At 38.9% G+C, this 19,928-nt stretch overlaps 1 protein-coding gene across 2 annotated transcripts in view; it reads right to left on the bottom strand.

Moving 5' to 3' along the window:
* Positions 1 to 19,928, bottom strand: part of LOC140185149 (uncharacterized) — a 252,545-nt gene that overhangs the window by 46,649 nt on the left and 185,968 nt on the right. For both annotated transcript variants that reach the window (XM_072238527.1, XM_072238528.1), the window contains 3 exons: positions 18,259 to 18,418; positions 12,819 to 12,881; positions 1,090 to 1,239 (listed from right to left, as the gene is read on the bottom strand). In XM_072238527.1, the coding sequence (XP_072094628.1) occupies positions 1,090 to 1,239; positions 12,819 to 12,881; positions 18,259 to 18,418 (373 nt within the window). The remainder of the gene's footprint in view (positions 1 to 1,089; positions 1,240 to 12,818; positions 12,882 to 18,258; positions 18,419 to 19,928) is intronic.

Genomic DNA, 19,928 nt, shown 5'->3' with positions numbered 1-19,928 from the left:
AAGAAATCACACAACTGAAAAAAAATCACCTCAAGCAGCATCTGTGGAGGTCAAGGGACAGTAAGTGGGAGGTACGATAATGTAGTGGATAGTACACTTTACAGTACCAGTGACCTGGGTTCAACTCCCACTGCTCCCTGTAAGGATTCTGTATGCTCTCCCCATGACCGACTGGGTTTCCTCTGGGTGCTCTGGTTTCCTCCCAGTCCAAAGCCATACCGGTTGGTAGGTTAATTGGTAGGTAAATTGTCCTGTGATGAGGCTAGGATTAAATAAGACACAGAAGCAGAATGAGGCCATGCAGCCCATCAAGTCTGCTTCACCATTCCATCATGGCTCATCCCCACATTAACTCCTGCTAGACCTCCATCAATCTCACAATTCCTGTTTCCGTTACATTCAGATTAAAGAAAAATGCATTTACAGCTTCAGGAATTCTCATCGGTAATGACTAATCCACTTGCAGTTGTTCATCAAGGCTGCTGAACGACCTCACCAGGATTAACTACTATCCATTAATTGCTCATTGTTTGGTGCTACTGATCTCAAGTGTCACAATTTCATTATTTTACCTCTGCGGATAACTGCACCTCAAGCCTGATGAAAGGTGCGAGTGTTTTGCCGTTACTCAGTTTTACCACCCTACACACCTTCTCACACAGTCCACCTGAATATCTCTTGTGCAACATTCCATTCCTATGTCCATAGAACCTGCTCGATCTGCAGTTAGTCTCCCAATAAGGCAATCTTGCAGTCCACGGAAATCCACCTATAAAGTGCTTTGATCACAGTGAACTTTTACAGAGCATTTCAGTCCTGAATCCCCAGTGTTTATTTCCATCACCATAAGTGCATTCATAACTTTAAAGTACTTTGATAACAGTGAACTTTTATAGAGCATTTCAGTCCCAAATCCCCAGTGTTCATTTCGATCATGACAAATGCATTCATAACCTTAAAGAAGTGCAACATGATGTTGAGTTATATTGCAGTGGTGTAATTCTATTAAATAAAAAGTTATGTTTAATTTGTATTCCCAAAATAATGTTGTTGAAGCAGTCAACTTTACAGCATTAGAGAGAGCAGTACCTTCTCGTTGAGCAACAGCTGTTCATGCTTTTCCTTGCAGGCTCTGAGTTCATCCTGAGTATCAGAACAAAGTTGATTGTACACATTTTTAAGTTTCTCATAGCTCTTCAGCAGTTGTGCTTTGTCATGGTATAGAATCAGAAAGGTTTTCTGTAAATTAAACCACACCAAAATGTACAGTTAGCATTTTGTGAAATATATTTGAAGAAGAGAGTGGGTGAGGACATGAAGGAGGGGGAGGGGTATGGGGAGAGAGAGATCTGTCACCTCATAATCAAACATTAAGCCTTAATTATGCCACGAGAAATATTGGTGGGCGACGGGATAACGTAGTGCGATTGCAGCCCCTGAAATTGGGAGTTCAATTTTCACCGCTGTCTGCAGGAATTTAAACATTCTCCCCATGACTCTGTAGGTTTCCTCTGGGTGCTCTGGCTTCCTTCCACATTCAGGTGGCGTACGAGTCACAGTTAGTAAGTTGGCACATGCTATGTTTGCAAAGGAGGCATGGTGACACTTGGCACAGTAAGATCCTCGCTGACTGATTTGACGCAAAAATGATGTATCTCACTGTTTGTTTCCATGTCCATTTGGCAAATAAAGTAACATTATTCACAACTCAAGTACTATGATTATGGCCTTTCTTCAGCAGTTGACTATGAGAAACTATCCATTGTGAACCCATATTAATTCACCAAAGCAATAAAGCCTACCATTGATGTAGTCTATGTAAAAGTCCTTTCCAATTGGACCCAATCTATGACTGACATGTTGCATTTTTGTATCATTCCAGAGAGAAATGATAATATGGTGAATAGGGACAGACCCCCCCAATCTGTGATTTACATGCTGTATTATTACACTACCTAGAGTGACATAATAATATGGCGAATAGGGACAGACCCAATCTATCATTTACATCTTGTATTTTTATATAATCCTAGAGGGACATGATAATGTGGTGAACAGGGACAGACCCAATCTGTGATTTACATGTTGTATTATTATATAATCCAACAGGGACATGATAATATTGCGATTAACGTCAGACCCAATCTGTGATATACATGTTGTATATTCATATAATCCTAGAGAGACATGATAATATGGTGAACAGGGACAGACCCAATCTGTGATTTACATGTTGTATTTTCATATAATCCTCGAGGGACATGACAATATAGTGAATAGGGACAGACCCAGTCTGTGATTTACGTGTTGTATATTCATATAATCCTAGAGAGACATGATAATATGGTGAACAGGGACAGACCCAATCTGTGATTTACATGTTGTATTTTTGTATAGTCCTGGAGGGACATGATAATATGGTGAACAGGGACAGACCCAATCTGTGATTTACATGCTGTATATTTATATAATCCTCATGATTGGATTCAATTTCCCTAAGAATTCATGCATCGTGGGGACTTCCGGTAGAGCTCATGGAGTGAAGTCGTGCTCTTGACTCGCTCCATTACCTCTGAGTTCTTTTTCTTATGATCAGCTATATTTAACTAACCATTAAGGCATCGACCTTTACAATAATCTGAAACAAATTGGGCTTTTTGGTATTCGGATGCTTTTAAGGTCCGCTATGTCCAAGAACGGAAAAAATGGGAAAGACCGCAAACCTCCGGTTAGACCGAAAGGTACTGATCTCCCTCCGACTGAACCACTGTTGACTCTGAAAGCTATATCGATCTAATTCAAAGGGAAATTTCAACCTCTATAATGGAGCTGATTCGCGCGGAAATTTCAATTAATTTCCAGAAAATTGTCGATTCAATCGATAAAATGCAAACATCTATCACGGAACATCAGTCAGCTATATCTAATCTTCAAAAATCCACGCAACAAAATGAACTCAAGATGGAGAAAATTGAAGAAACAATTACTTCAATGAAGAAAAAACTGGACTTTCTGACTTTTAAAAACTCTGACTTAGAATCCAGAATGCGACGGCAGAATATTCGAATTATTGGTGTTCGTGAAGCTGTTGAATCTGACAACCCTATAAAGTTTTTTTCTCAACTTTTAAAAGATGCATTTCCTACCGTATTTCCTCACCAGCCACCGTTATTGGATCGGGCTCACAGAGTTCCATCATATTCGTCTAAGTCAGATAAACCTCGACATGTCATTTTACGTCTTCATTACTTTCAAGACAAGAAAAACTGCTTCGATTTGTTCGATCTAAAGGTTATATTGATTTTTTTGGATCTTCAGTTCCGATTTGTGGAGGACTTCAGCAAACAGATTCGGGATCAACGGGTTCGTTATAGATCTGTGATGTTGGAACTCTACAAGATGGATTTAAAACCAGCGCTGCTTCACCCTGCACGTTTAAGGATTCGTACGCCTGACGGAGCCCTTCGTTTTTTTGAATCTCCATTGGATGCCCAGAGTTATCTGGATCAATCTTCACCTTCAACATCTTAATCGTAATTTTTAATTATCTCCGTTTGATCGGAGGTTGTGAATCTGTCGGGTTTAATTTTTGGTTGCTTTATATGGGCAGAAAAGTTTTTTTGATTAATTAATATGGTTGCCAAACTTCTTTCTAACTGCGTCATTCCTTTCTTTTTCCTTGGGGATTATGGGTGGTTATTCCCTCTGCATCATTTCATGTATTTCCTTTGAGGCCTTAAATTTCGTAGTCTTTAAATGTACTTTTTTCTGTAGGTTTTCCTAACTAGTTTTATATTAATAATTTTGTTTCTTTTTTTTTTGGTTATCATAGGGTCTGTGGTCTGTTACGGTTTTCTTTATATTTTCTGGCCTTTTCTCTGTTTTATATCGTGTTTGTCTTAACTGTTCCACTTTTTTTTATCCTTTTACTGTTTTATAACTAGCTGATCTTTTTTATATTTACACTTTTTTTAGTGAGCGTCTATCGGAAGTCATGGGGGTAGTTCCAGTGCTTGCTTCTTTCTGGCGGGTCTGCTTTAGATTTAGCCTTGGGGTCATGGGGTGGGGGGTGGTGGGAGGGGCTTCACGTTTTAGTTTTTTTCTTCTTGGGCTATTTACATTACTGAACCATTGGTTGCGTTCTCCTACCCATTATCTCTGGTTTGTTCTGTTCCCTTTCCTGGTTCGTGGGTCGAACCTATCGTCAATCCTCTTTTTTGCGGGTTGACTTTAGGGTTTATGGAGTCTAATTATTAATTTTGTCTCCTGGAATACTAATGGTCTTAATCATCCTATTAAAAGGAAAAAAGTTCTTAAAGTATTCCGGAGACTTAAAGCACATGTTCTATTTTTACAAGAGACCCATGTGCGGAGGGGGGACAGACTACGTTTTTTTAAATTCTGGAAGGGTCAACAATTTCATTTGAATTCTAACGCTAAGATTCGAGGTGTCTCTATTTTTATAGACCACTCAGTTACTTTTGTACAACATGACATTATCGCTGATCCGAATGGTAGATTTCTACTGGTCAGTGGTCTACTATTCAATAAAATGGTAGTTTTGGTTAACGTTTATGCTCCCAATATGGACTGTCCTGAATTTTATAAATCATTATTTAATCGGTTCCCGAATTTGAATGAGTTTTCATTGATCTGGGGCGGAGATCTTAATACTTGCTTATCTCCAGTTTTGGACCGTTCGGTTCCTTTACGGACCTTACCTAATAAATCTGCAACTTCGATTAACTCATTCCTCTCTGATTCTGGGTCAACGGACATTTGGCATTTTTTGCATCCTCAGGAAAAAGATTTTTCTTTTTTTTTCACATGTTCACCATTCCTATTCAAGAATTGATTATTTTTTTATTGACTCTCGGCTTATCTCTTCAGTGATTAAATGTGATTATGATTCTATAACCATTTCGGATCATGCTCCACTTAAGCTTTCTATTAAAATTCAGGTCAATACACAAAATAATAGACAATGGCGTTTTAATTCGTTGCTGCTTCAGGACTTGGATTTTGTTAACTTTATGAATGAACAGATTGATTTCTTTTTTACAATCAACTACACAGAGGATATTTCTGTGAACATTCTTTGGGATACTTTTAAACCTTATATTTGTGGTCAGATTATCTCGTATTCTGCTGCTTTGAGGAAGAAGTTGAAGCAGGAGGAGTTGGTAATTGTGGACAAGATTAAGGAAATTGATAAGAAATATGTTACAGCTCCCTCTGAGGAGCTGTATAAACAAAGAACTGAACTTCAAATGGAGCACAGCTTTCGTCCTCGATTGTAAACCAATTAAAGAAAACAAGAAGTGAATTTTATGTACACAGTGACAAAGTTGGTAAGCTGTTGGCTAACCAACTGAAGTCTAATTATACTAAATCTCAAATTAATCAGATTTATAATCAAAATGATCGACTGATATTTGATCATGCGGAGATCAATCAAACCTTCTTTGATTTTTATTCTTCCTTATATCAATCTGAGTCTTTACGAGACTCTAAATATATGGATGACTTTTTAGATAACCTAGATTTCCCTGAGATTTCACAGGATATGTCTTCTATGCTTGGTACTCCCATTACTACTGATGAGATTAAGAATGTTATTTCCTCTATGAACCTGGGGAAAGTTCCTGGCCCTGATGGGTTTACTGTGGAATTTTATAAGTGTTTTGCACCTTTATTAATCCCTTGATTCTGTAGGGTTTTGGAGGCTTCATTAAAAATTGGTAAACTTCCCGAATCCTTTTATAGAGCGTCAATCTCTCTAATATTAAAGAAGGATAAAGATCCTGCTCAATGTGCATCTTATAGACCAATATCTTTATTAAATGTTGATTCTAAAATTTTTTCTAAACTATTAGCAAACAGATTAGAAAAAGTACTCTCTTTTATTATTTCAGAAGACCAAACGGGTTTTATTAAAGGTCGTTACTCTTTCTATGACATTCGCACACTGTTAAATATTGTTTATACTCCCTCACAAAATGTTCCTGAGTGTGTTATCTCTTTAGATGCTGAAAAAGCTTTTGATAGAGTAGAATGGCCTTACTTATATAAGGTGCTTGAAATGTTTAATTTTAGCTCAAAATTTATATCCTAGATTAAACTGTTATATCATTCTCCTATGGCCTCTGTCCGTACTAACTCTTTAAGCTCACCTTTTTTCCCTCTTTTTCGAGGTACTCGACAAGGTTGTCCTCTTAGTCCTTTATTATTTGATATTGCATTAGAACCTCTTGCAATTGCCATTCGAGAATCTCCAAATATTATTGGGATAACTCGGGGCTTAAAGTCCCATAAAATATCACTATGCTGATGACTTACTTTTATATATTTCTAATCCTCAAAAATCTATCCCTGCTGCTTTAGATTTATTAGCACAATTTAATCTTTTTTCAGGCTATAAATTAAACCTTAGTAAGAGTGAACTTTTTCCGATTAATAAACAACTTCTCTTGTATCATAACTTTCCGTTTAAATTGATTAATAATTATTTCTCATATCTTGGGTTTAAAATTACTTGTAAATACAAAGATTTATTTAAGACTAATTTTTTACCCTTAATTGATGATCATATTACTCAACTTTCATCTAAATGGTTTCCATTATATTTAACTTTGATTGGTTGTATTAATGCAGTTAAGATGTTTATTCTGCCAAAATTTTTATATATATTTCAGGCATTACCGATTTTTGTTCCAAAATCTTTTTTTGATAAAGTTGACTCTAAAATTTCTTCATTTATTTGGCAAAATAAAAACCCGAGATTGGGTAAAATACATTTACAGAAAGCTAAGAGAGATGGAGGTCTAGCATTACCTAACTTTAGATTCTATTATTGGGCAATTAATATTCGACATATGAAATTTTGGTTACTTGACCAAGATACACTATCCATTCCTAAATGGGTAGTATTGGAATTACAATCTGCTCAGGGCTATGCACTCGGCTCTACTTTAGGTTCCTCTCTTCCTTTTGATCTGAAACGCCTCAAACTGGTCTCTAACCCGATAGTTAAGTATACCTTACGTATTTGGTTTCAATTCAGAAAATTTTTTGATCTTAACCAATTTGGGCTTGCGATCCCTATTTTAGGTAACATTTTTTCCTCCCTCTTTTACGGATCGTGCGTTTCAAATTTGGAAGACTGAGGGTATTTCACGGTTTTTGGATTTATTTTTAGATGGTTCCCTTATGTCTTTTGAACAATTATCTAATAAATATAATTTATCAAGAATACATTTTTTTTAGATATCTCCAAGTTAGAAATTTCCTAAGTACTATACTCTCTTCCTTTCCGACGCTACCTCCTACATATATTTTAGATACTATAATTAACCTTAATCCATGTCAGAAAGGTGTAACGGCTATTATTTATAATATTATTATGAAACTTAGGAAAGCTCCATTTGATAAGATTAGGTCAGATTGGGAACAAGAATTGGGTTCTATTATTTCCGTGGATGACTGGGGGCAGATTTTACAATTAGTCAATACTTCCTCTATCTGTGCTAAACATTCCCTAATTCAATTTAAAGTTGTTCATAGAGCACATATGTCCAAAGATAAATTAGCTCGTTTATATTCTCATATTAATCCTTTTTGTGATAGATGTCCGGGGCAGATAGCCTCTTTAACTCATATGTTTTGGTCTTGTCCTACTCTGGAAACTTTTTGGAGAGACATTTTTAATATTATCTCAAAGGTATTGAATATAGATATTTCTCCTCACCCTATTACTGCTATCTTTGGACTACCTAAAATTTCCAGTAATCTTTCCCCTTCAGCCTGTAGAATGATTGCATTTCTTACTTTAATGGCGAAAAGATGTATTTTACAACATTGGAAAGAGCCGAATGCTCCAACTACCTTTTTTTAGTTTTCCCAGATGATATTATGCTTAAATTTGGAGAAAATTAGAAGTAATCTTTATGATTCCTCACTTAAATTTGAACAGACCTGGAGATCTTTTATTCAATATTTTCATTTAATGTAATTTTTTTTCTCTTTAGTTCCATATTTATATTCCCTTCTTGCCTTTTTTTTTTAACCGTTTTTAATGGAGGTCTGGTTTGAGGACGTGATTTTAAGTTCTTTAACTCCACCTGTTTCCAAGTTAGCCCATTACTTTGCTTTGCTTTTAGTTTAGTTGCACGGTGGGTTTTTTTGGGGTTTTTTTTTCCTTTTCTCTATTGATATATATATATCAGTATACTATTATTTTACCATATTATTTTATGTTTAAATTGCACTGTTTGTATCAATTTTTTCTTCTGTATTAATATCTCCTGTAATTTCTAACAGTGTATTAGTGCCTTTATGGTTTACCCTTTGTATACTTATTCAATAAAAAGATTTAAAAAGAATTCATGCATCGTAGTAGTATCGTCAGGAAATTCTGACTGATATAAAGAGGTACAGAATTCTTGAAAAGACTTATTAACCTCATCATGGTCAACCGTAAAATTGCCATCCTGTTTACAAACTTTAATAACCTGACGTTTAACCAAAACAGCTTTCAATTGATTGGCCAATAATTTCCCTGCTTTATCATCATGTATATAAAATTGAGATTTAGTTTTAAGTAACTAGTTTTCAACAACAGATGTTAATAACAAACTATGTTGCATCTGAAGTTCAACTCTCTTTTTATAAAGCTCTAAATTGGGAGTAACTGAATATTTTTTATCAATTTCTTTAATCTTATCAACCAATATACAGATTTCATTATTGGTTCACTTTTTTAATCCAGCAGAGTATGAAATAATTTGTCCACGAATATATGCTTTAAAAGTTTCCCATAATGTCCCACTGGAAATTCCTTCAGTAGAGTTAGTTGAAAAGGAAAAAGCGATCTGTTCTTTAATGAAGATCGAGTTGAACCGCCATTGTCTAGTTCTAAAACTTACATCAAATAAGCCATTTTCTATAGCAACAGACGCTAGTGACGAAGCTGCTGGGGCAGTATTGTTACAGAAAGGTGTGGATGACATTGAACACCCAGTAGCTTATTTCTCAAAGAAATTTAATGGGGACCAGAAAAATTATTCCACTGTTGAAAAGGAATTGCTAGCAGTTATTCTGGCTTTACAACATTTTGATGTCTATGTTTGTCCTGCCCAGAGACACGGATTACACGGATCACACGGATCACAATCCGTTGGTGTTTCTAACTAAGATGAAGGATAAGAATAGAAGGTTATTAAATTGGAGTCTGATATTGCAAGAATATGACTTGAAAATCAAACTGACAATATTATAGCTGATTGTTTATCTAGATGTTAAGTTAGAAATTGTACACATTTTTGCTCTGTTATCTGATGATTATACATGTATTGTTTCAAACTCTGTAATTTCCAGTTAAACTAAAATTTTGCCTGCATCAAGATTTTTTCTAAAAGGAAGGGGGTGTGATGGGGTCCTGAATTACCCCTATAAACTGTGCTTTTGAAAAGAGAGAGAGAGAGTTGTCCATCACAGATACCTTGTTAAAAGAGAGAGAAAGAAGGAGAGAGAGAGAAGACTACTTTGAGATGGTGTTATGATTTTTTGGCAGTTTGTTTATACTTTCTACAAGGACACTGGCAGCTTCCAAGTTCTTACAGAGAGATAAGGGAGGAGCTGCTTGATGGACAGCTAGTGTTCAGCACGGTGAGGTAGATATGACCTGGAGACACATGGTTTTGGACACGCAATGAGCTTTGTTGTGCCCACAGAAAAGGTGGGTTTTAGAGGATCGATCGGGAGGATTGATCAGTGGCTCTCACAGCGTGAAAAGGGTGTGACTGGTGGGCAGTTATTCATGTTTCCAACCCTCGCCCGGGTTGATAATTCCACCACAGAAAAATGGTCCCCTTTGTTGTGGTCACAGTCGGTGACTTCTAAAGGATTTCGGAGGACAACGGGAAGATCGATGGCGTCAGCTCACCTGAAGACTCAAATCTCTCCCTCTCTCTCCATCACTACTCAACTCAATACCACGAACTGAACTGAACTTTACTCATCATCGTAAGACTATCTATTTAACCCTAGACTTGAAGAAGCTTGGATTTCATGTATTTCCACACTTACTTTTATATATATATATAAACATTGCTAACTTGTTTGATATATCTGCATTTATATTACTGTATTGCATAGTTACTAATAAATATTATTAGTTAATAGCAATACTGGACTCCAACGTGTTTTCCATTTCTGCTGGATCTTTAACCTGTCACGGGATACGTGACAAATCCTAGAGGAACATGATGATATCGTGAATAGGGGCAGACCCAATTTGTGATTTACATGTTGTGTTTTTGTATAATCCTAGAGGGACATGATAATATGGTGAATAGGGACAGACCCAATCTGTGATTTACAGGTTGTATTTTTATATAATCCGAGAGAGACATGATAATGTGGTGAATAGGGACAGACCCATCTGTGATTTACATGTTGTATATTTATACAATCCCAGAGGGACATGATAATATGATGAATAGGGACAGACTCAATCTCTGATTTACATGTTGTATTTTTATACAGGTTTCCCCCGCCATCCGAAGGTAGAGCGTTCCTATGAAACGGTTCGTAAGTCGGAGTGTCGTAAAGCGAAAAAGCAATTACCATTAATTTATATGGGAAAAATTTGTGAGCGTTTGCAGACCCAAAAATAACCTACCAAATCATGCCAAATAACACATAAAACCTAAAATAACAGTAACATATAGTAAAAGCAGGAATGATATGATGAATACACAGCCTATACAAAGTAGAAATACCTTTCCACAATCATTGCGCACTGTTCTCCATAGCGAAAATGTCATGCAAGTGCTCTCGGCAGTAACATGGTGCAAGCGCTCTCCACTAACCTCTAAGCTATGAAGCTGCCAAATCATACCAAATAACACGTAAAAATACACAGCCGACATAAAGTAGAAATAACGTATGTACAGTGCAGTATCACTTACGGGAATTGTGAAGTCATGAGCACACTGATGATGGTGTGTTAGGCTGAGTCGTCGGAGACTGGGGTGGTGCAGTGGCCCCCACCCTCCGTGCAGCGACCCGATACCAATCGGCAAAGCATGCAGGGGTCCAGCGGTAGCCGGGACGCACCCAGCACATCTTTAAGAAAAAAGCTGACATAAACAAGCTAATTAATTAGGTGCCGCCCGGCACATACATGTCGGCCCAGATCAGAGACGACGCAATCGGCAATCGCCTCTGATCTGGGCCGACATCTACATGCCGGGCGGCACCTAATTAATTAGCTTGTTTATTTCGGCTTTTTTGCTTAAAGATGTGCTGAGTGCGTTCCAGCTACCGCTGCATTCTCTGCGAATCGGTATCTGTCCGGGGCCCGGAGGTTGGGGTGGTGGGATACTGGGGTGTCACCTCATCGTCGATCAGGGCAGGCAGCTCATCTTCTCCTATTTCTGCCTGTCTTGATGTCGAAGGTCGAGGTTCGTCGTCTGCTGTGGCTGATGTGGAGGGCTTGCTTGACTGTTTAGCCTCACGCATTTTTCTATCATACAGTTCTTTGTAAGCACTCAAATCATCCTGTAAATATGCCCTAAACCGACATACCCTTTCAAAATTAAAGTCGTACTTTATCATTGCAGCGAAAATCTCACGCAGTTGCTGGACGACTTCACTTTCGCTACTGCAATTGGTTTTGATCATTATCCTTTCCTCTTCCAATTGCATCAGCTCTTCATCTATCAGCTCTTGGTCATGGGATGCCAAAACCTCTTCAACATCACCTTCATCAACTTCCACAAGCCAAACTCAGTTTGTCTTTACTTCGTTCAGCACGATCAAAACGCTTAATTATGTCTAGTTTTACGGTAAGTGTAACACCATTACGAGCTCTTTTAGGCTTTTCCGATACCTTAGAATTCATCTTGCAAACGGTTGCTCACAGGCACGTGTTTAAGCAATGCTGGCTAGAATGCAGCTCCGGATCCAGGGGAGAGCGGCTGCTCGGGGTGTGCGCTGTTTTTTTTTATCGTGCGCTTATTTTTTTCGCGCGCTGCCTTTTTTCTTAACAGTGAAAACACCTTCTGTTAGCGAAAACAAGGAACTAGTGTAGGTCTTTCGTAACAGTGAGGTTTCGTAAAGCAAATGTTCGAAAAGTGGGGGATACCTGCATACATAATCCTAGAGGGACATGATAATATGGTGAACAGGGTCAGACCCAATCTATCATTTACATGTTGTATTGTTATATAATCCTACAGGGACATGATAATATTGCGATTAACGTCAGACCCAATCTGTGATTTACATGTTGTATATTTATAAAATGCTAGAGAGACATAATAATATGGTGAACAGGAACAGACCCAATCTGTGATTTGCTTGTTGTATTTTTGAATAATCCAAGAGGGACATGTTCATATGGTCAATAGGGACAGACCCAATCTATGACTGACATGTTGTATTTTTAGACAATCCTAGTGGGATAAAATCATATGCTGTAAAAGGTAGAGACTATATATTGGAGAATAAAACCAGAAAATGTCCAATTTTTCTTAGCCTGTTCATGGACAGATAAATAACATTTCAGGTTGAAATGTTTATATCAGACCTCAGTATTACCACCATTTTCTCTTTTGTATTTTAGATTTTGTGAATCGGCAGTTCTTAATGAAATTTGCTTACAGTAAATCTGATTACTAAATATTGCAGATTAATTCATCATTCTAGAGTCAAAGGCATTCCAAAAATTGTTTTTACACTACATCAAGAAGAGAATTTAAAATTTTTGTTTACTAACAAGCAAAATCCTCTGAAATAAAAGATTGTAATTTTACCTGTTTGCTTTCAAAAGGTCTTATTGGATCCGTGAGAACTGCTGCGTCACAACTCTTTGTGCTCTACGAAAGCAATGGAGAGGATAGGAATCAATATATTTTCTGTAAACTGTACAGTGATGGAACAGACTGCACTTGAGCTGTTCAAGGCACAGACACTGTATTAATAATACCGTCAATATACTGTTTGATTCAGCATTCTGTTTGTTGACATAATTCTTTATGGGTTATTCATCATAATACTGACACATCACTGAAGAAAACAAACTAAGTACAGGAGTGTCCCTGTTTTCCTTTTGATTCGAGTCACAAAACACAATAAATGCACGGGTATTTCTGTTCTGAACAACGTGGTTTCCCAGACAGAACTGAACACTGGTATTTCAGGCTATTAATTTATCCACCTTTCATCGAAATAACTTCTATGGAGTGAAACAATTTTACAACCTCAAGGGAATATATGAATCAGGAAGAAAATTTTTCGACTTGGCCCTCATCTTATCAAACCCTTTTCAAGGGTGATGGACCGCACAATTTAGCTCTGCCTGTTTTTTTTAATGAACATGATATGTTTCTCTATAGATTAAAATAATTCATTTCACAGTTCTGTCAGCATAACAAGCAGAAGATCAGCACAAAGCTCTGAGGCATTATGTCTTGTTTTACAGCATTTTGGTTATTGCAGAAAACAGCTATATGAATTCAAATTATCATCCACCAGTACATTAAATCCTGTGCAATTTAGGAAGAGACACACATGCTTTTGCTTAATTTGGGAAAAATCAGAAACCAGTGTTAACATTACTATGGCGCCAGCAACCCAGGTCTCTGTGAGGAGCTTGTACAGTCTCCCCATGATCACATGGGCTTTCTCTGGGTGGTCACAAGGATGTAATTGGGTGGCACCAGCTCACTGGGCCAGAAGCACTTGTAGCATGCTGGAAGAAAGATCCTAAGGGGAGTAAGGGGAGGCCATGTCTGGCAAGGGAAGTAAAGGACAGTATAAAAATAAAAGAGAAGTATAACATAGCAAAGATGACTGGGAAGCCGGAGGATTGGGAAACTTTTAAAAAGCAACAGAAGATAACTAAAAAGGCAATATGAGGAGAACAAATGAGGTACCAAGGTAAACTTACCAAGAATATAAAGGAGGATAGTAAAAGTTTCTTTAGGTATGTGAAAAGGAAATAAATAATTAAGACCAAAATTGGGCCCTTGAAGACAGAAACGGGTGAATTTATTATGGGGAACAAGGAAATGGCAGGCGAGTCAAACAGGTATTTTGGATCTGTCTTCACAAGGGAAGACACAAACAATCTCCCAGATATAATAGTGGCCAAAGGACCTAGGGTAATGGATGAACTGAAGGAAATTTATATTAGGCAGGAAATGGTGTTCGATAGACTGTTGGGTCTGAAGGCAGATAAGTCCCCGGGACCTGATGGTCTGCATCCCAGGGTACTTAAAGAGGTGGCTTTAGAAATCGTGGATGCATTGGTAATCATTTTCCAATGTTCTATAGATTCAGAATCGGTTCCTGTGGATTGGAGGATGGCTAATGTTGTCCCACTTTTCAAGAAAGGAGGGAGAGAGAAAACAGGGAATTATAGACCGGTTAACCTGACGTCAGTGGTGGGGAAGATGCTGGAGTCAATTATAAAAGATGAAATTACGACACATCTGGATAGCAGTAACAGGATCGGTCCGAGTCAGCATGGATTTATGAAGGGGAAACCGTGCTTGACTAATCTTCTGTAAGTTTTTGAGGATGTAACTATGAAAATGGACAAGGGAGAGCCAGTGGATGTAGTGTACCTGGACTTTCAGAAAGCCTTTGATAAAGTTCCACATAGTAGATTAGTGGGCAAAATTAGGGCACATGGTACTGGGGGCAGAGTACTGACATGGATTGAAAATTGGCTGGCTGACAGGAAACAAAGGGTAGCAATTAACAGGTCCCTTTCAGAATGGCAGGCAGTGACCAGTGGGGTACCGCAGGGTTCAGTGCTGGGACCGCAGCTGTTTACAACATACATTAATGATTTAGATGAAGGGATTAAAAGTAACATTAGCAAACTTGCCGATGACACAAAGCTGGGTGGCTGTGTGAAATGTGAGGAGGATGTTATGAGAATGCAGGGTGACTTGGACAGGCTGGGTGAGTGGGCGGATGCATGGCAGATGCAGTTTAATGTGGATAAATGTGAGGCTATCCACCTCGGTGGTAAGAACAGGAAGGCAGATTATTATCTAAATGGAGTCAAGTTAGGAAAAGGGGAAGCACAACGAGATCTAGGTGTTCTTGTACATCAGTCACTGAAAGCAAGCATGCAAGTACAGCAGGCTGTGAAGAAAGCTAATGGCATGCTGGCCTTCATAACAAGGGGAATTGAGTATAGGAGCAAAGAGCTCCTTCTGCAGCTGTACAGGGCCCTGGTGAGACAACACCTGGAGTATTGTGTGCAGTTTTGGTCTCCAAATTTGAGGAAGAACATTCTTGTTATTGAGGGAGTGCAGCGTAGGTTCACAAGGTTAATTCCTGGGATGGCGGGACTGTCATATGTTGAACGATTGGAGCGACTGGGCTTGTATACACTGGAATTTAGAAGGATGAGAGGGGATCTAATTGAAACATATAAGATTATTAAGGGATTGGACACACTGGAGGCAGGAAGCATGTTTCCACTGATGGGTGAGTCCAGAACCAGAGGTCACAGTTTAAGAATAAGGGGTAGGCCATTTAGAACAGAGTTGAGGAAAATTGTTTTCACCCAGAGAGTGGTGGATATGTGGAATGCTCTGCCCCAGAAGGCTGTGGAGGCCAAGTCTCTGGATGCTTTCAAGAAAGAGATAGATAGAGCTCTTAAAGATAGTGGAATCAAAGGTTATGGGGATAAGGCAGGAACTGGATACCAATTGTGGATGATCAGCCACGATCACAGTGAATGGCGGTGCTGGCTCGAAGGGCCGAATGGCCTACACCTGCACCTATTGTCTATTATTGTCTTTTGTATCTCTGAATAAGTACACAGACCCATGCCAGTTCAGGCAAGTGAAAATTCCCTCATGTTCTGTGAAATGCTTTTGTAATGATTATGCCAGCAGGGTACTCCGTCTTCAACAGGACTTGATGCTTATCCTGGCAGCTGTGTTCTGGGAGAAGCTGATCTTAAATGGAACTAAAGACAACACGGGTCAGCAGATTTAGGACATTCTTGCAGACAGAATCATCAGTTTCAAGTGTGACGAAAAACCAAGTTATCAGAAGATTGATGCAAATGAGAGAGATAAGTGAGACAATGGAGAAACATTCCAAATGTTAATGAGAGAGGAGAAGAGAAATTAACGAAAAGAGACACAGTTCCGAGTATTGACAGACCGGTTGCTTTGAATCTTAACTGTTTGAAGTTTGATGGACAGGTGATACCCCAGCAGGGGGATAAAAGGAACAGGTTCGCTAAGGCAAGACACACACCACGAGATCACGAGATAACAAGACCCTGGAAGTGCGGCGTGCCCCCACAAGTTGGTGAGAGTTTGGAGGTCTTGTCGTGGGACCGACCATAGACGCACAGGGTGAAAAGGTACGATCGGCGGGAACCTGGTGTGTGTGTCCGCCCTTGCCTGGGTGCCGGGTTCACCGCGGAAGAACGATCGTATCCGGAACGGAGGGGTCACAGTCGGTGACCTCAGAAGACATTAAAAGGGCTCACCCGAAAGCTAACTGCAAGGAACATCAAAGGTCTGTTTGAATCGAAAATTTGCATTTGCCCTCTCTCTCTCTCCAACGGCACAACAGCGATTGCTGCGAACTGTACTCAGCTGAACTGAACTCTGCGTCACTTGAGACTGATCATTTTACCCCTAGACTGCGATAGAGCTTGATTGATTCCTATTATCCTAGTTCTGTGTACATGTGTGTTTTATCATTGCTAACCCGTTGCATTTATATCCTTACGATTAGAGTACTGTGTTACTTATCTCTTTAATAAAACTTTCTTAGTTCCAGTAATCCAGACTCCAACTAAGTGGTCCATTTCTGCTGGTTTGGCAACCCAGTTACAGGGTACGTAACACAAGGAATAAGCTTTAAATGTAACTTTTTTCTCTCTCAGACAAGAGGAAACCACAGTTGAGCAGCTGTACAGAATACCGGCTATCTACAGTATCTATTCATGGTTCCATTTTGGCACAAACAAAATCACACCAGATTTAAATGTGAATGCTGCTATAAAACTCTAACAACAAGCTCACTGTTTATGCTCTGACCAACATTTCAAAATTAGTACAAAATATCTAAGAAATTCACATCTTATAGTACTGCTCACAGTGTGACACAAGGATAGATAACTTTAAAATTACTTACAAACAGAAAGGACTAAGAAGCAGAATTTATAAGTCAGACCAGGCCTTCCAGGATTAAATCAACAGAGAGAGAGAGAGAGAAAGAGAGCGAGAGGGTGACCGAAATTTGAAACTTCTGAAAACCAACTGATCCTGCATTCATTGTTAATGCTAAATCTGATATGGATGAATTGTTAACACAAGACATACTGCAGATGCTGAAAATTCGGAGCAACACACACACACAGAATGCTGGAGGAACACAGCAGGTCAGGCAGCATCTATGGAAATGAACAAACAGGTGACATTTTGAGATGAGACCCTTCTTCAGGACTGGGTTTTACATCGGATTACTTATTTATTGATTGATTGATTGAGATGCAGTGTGGAATAGACCCTTCCAGCCCTTCGAGCCATGCTACACAGCAACCCACTAATTTAATGCTATCTTAATCACAGGATAATTTACAATGACCAATTAAGCTACCAACTGGTATGTCTTTGGATGTGGGAGGACACCGGAGCACCCATGCGGTCCTAGAGAGAATGTACACAGGCGGTGTCGAGAATTGAATCTGGGTCACCTGGATTATAAACTGTTGTGCTAACCACCACACTGCTGTGGGCAGATAGAGTGTGCAGGCATTCTGAACATGGCCCTAGAAAGCCGAACTCTACTTTGTGGCGTCTAGGGCAACACTTACTATTTGAGAGTAACTTTACTAATTCTCAAGTACTATTGGCCTAAAATACGAGGACTTAATTGGTTATCTACAACGTCAATTTCTGTACGTAAAGGTCATTTCTCTTTTCAGACTTCACAACAGCGTGGTTACAGGGACCAGGCTTTTCCCCAACTGCATAAGGTAATTTCGCACGTTAGAAAGTGAAATTGAGCAACATACAAGATTTGTACTCTCAAAATTTCACTTTTGAAGGCCTCACTTGCGTCTGTCTGCTGAAAATATCCTCGCTTTTTCCTTGAATGTGGTGATTATATTGATCCAGGGTCAATAGCAGGTGTTCATGGTTGTTCTGCTGTGTAAACTATTCAGTTCAGCTTTGCATTTAATCCTTCTACTGGAATTTAACTCACATCAAGTGATGGGTGCTGATTAAGAAGAACCTCATCAACGCACATCCTGGCAAACGAGTTTTGCAGCTTTTCCTCTTTTGTCGACCAGTAGTAATAATCTGCCTTTCCGGAATCCACGAAACTGCTTTCATATACCTTTGCTGTTGCCTCTTCTGTATACCTTAAAATAAAATATTTTTTGTTACTCAGCTTAGTCTGCAGACAACCATATATTCAATGACTAATCCGGTGCAAATAGCCAAATCAAGAAGTGACCATTTGTCCCTCCAACCAAGAAATTGATATATTTGATTTATAGACACAGTACTGTGTAAAACTCCCAGGCGCGCGCACGCGCACACACACACACACACACACACACACACGCACACACACAGAGCTAGGGTGCCTAAAACATTTGCACAGTACAGTAGTAATTTTATGTATTGCGCTGTACTGCTGCAAAAAAAAAACAAATTTCATAACATCTGTGAGTGGTGATAAACCAGGTTCTGATATGGGTCTCTGTTGTGGATTGGTGAATCATGATTGGTAAAAGGAGAAGGGAGAGAGGAAGAGTGGGAAATACCAGAGAGACATTCTGTAATGATCAATAAACCCATTGTTTGGAATCAAATTACCTTCCCTGGTGTCTCAGGGCTGGGTATGTCCGCACATGTGCCACCCAACACCCTTGGCACACGTTTGCCTCTTGTCACACACCCCTCCTGCGGCACTCCACACTCACCATTCGCAACATTCTTTGCTCCCACTACATTTACAAACTCATTCTCCACTCCACGTTGCCAAATAGAGTTCTGTGCAATAGTCTTAGACACCAAATACGTGCCAAAGGATTTTACACATCCATCTCAAAGTACATCAGGTAAGGATTATTATCTTAAAATGCAATTGTTATCACACACGTCATTTCCGAGAATTACCTTAGTTTTATTTTTAAGGATCAGCTTGGTTTGTCAAATGTACATCGATAACACAAGGTGTCATTTGCATCTTATCAAATCAGAAAGAATTGTGCTCGGGGAAGTGCCGCAAGTGTCGTCACACAACTGGCTCCAAAACAGCACGTCTACAACTCACTCAGTCACTTTAACCTGTTGTGTATGTACCAAAACAGCACGTCTGGAACTCACTCACCTTAACCTGCTGTGTATGAACCAAAACAGCACATCTAGAACTCAGTCAGTCACCTTAACTTGTTGGGCATATACCAAAACAGCACGTCTAGAACTCAGTCACGTTAACCTGTTGTGTATACACCAAAACAGCATGTCTATAACATAGTCACCATAACCTTCTGTGTATGCACCAAAATAGCATGTCTAGAACTCAGTCAACTTAACCTGTTGTGTATGCATCCAAACAGAATATCTGCAACTGTCACCTTAATCTGTTGTGCATGTACCAAAATAGCATGTCTAGAACTCAGTCAGTCAACTTAACCTGTTGTGTATGCATCCAAACAGAATATCTGCAACAGTCACCTTAACCTGTTGTACCAAACCTGTATGTACCAAAACAGCAGGTCTCTAAGTCAGTCGGTCACCTTAACCTGTTGTATATGTACCAAAACAACATGTCTAGAACTCACTCACCTTAACCTGTTGTGCATGTACCAAAACAGGATATCTAGCACTCAGTCACCTTAACCTGTTGCGTATATACCAAAA

Source organism: Mobula birostris, chromosome 20 (genome assembly GCF_030028105.1).
Source record: "Mobula birostris isolate sMobBir1 chromosome 20, sMobBir1.hap1, whole genome shotgun sequence".
Taxonomy (NCBI): Eukaryota; Metazoa; Chordata; class Chondrichthyes; order Myliobatiformes; family Myliobatidae; genus Mobula; species Mobula birostris.
This window is presented reverse-complemented; position numbering and strand designations above follow the sequence as displayed.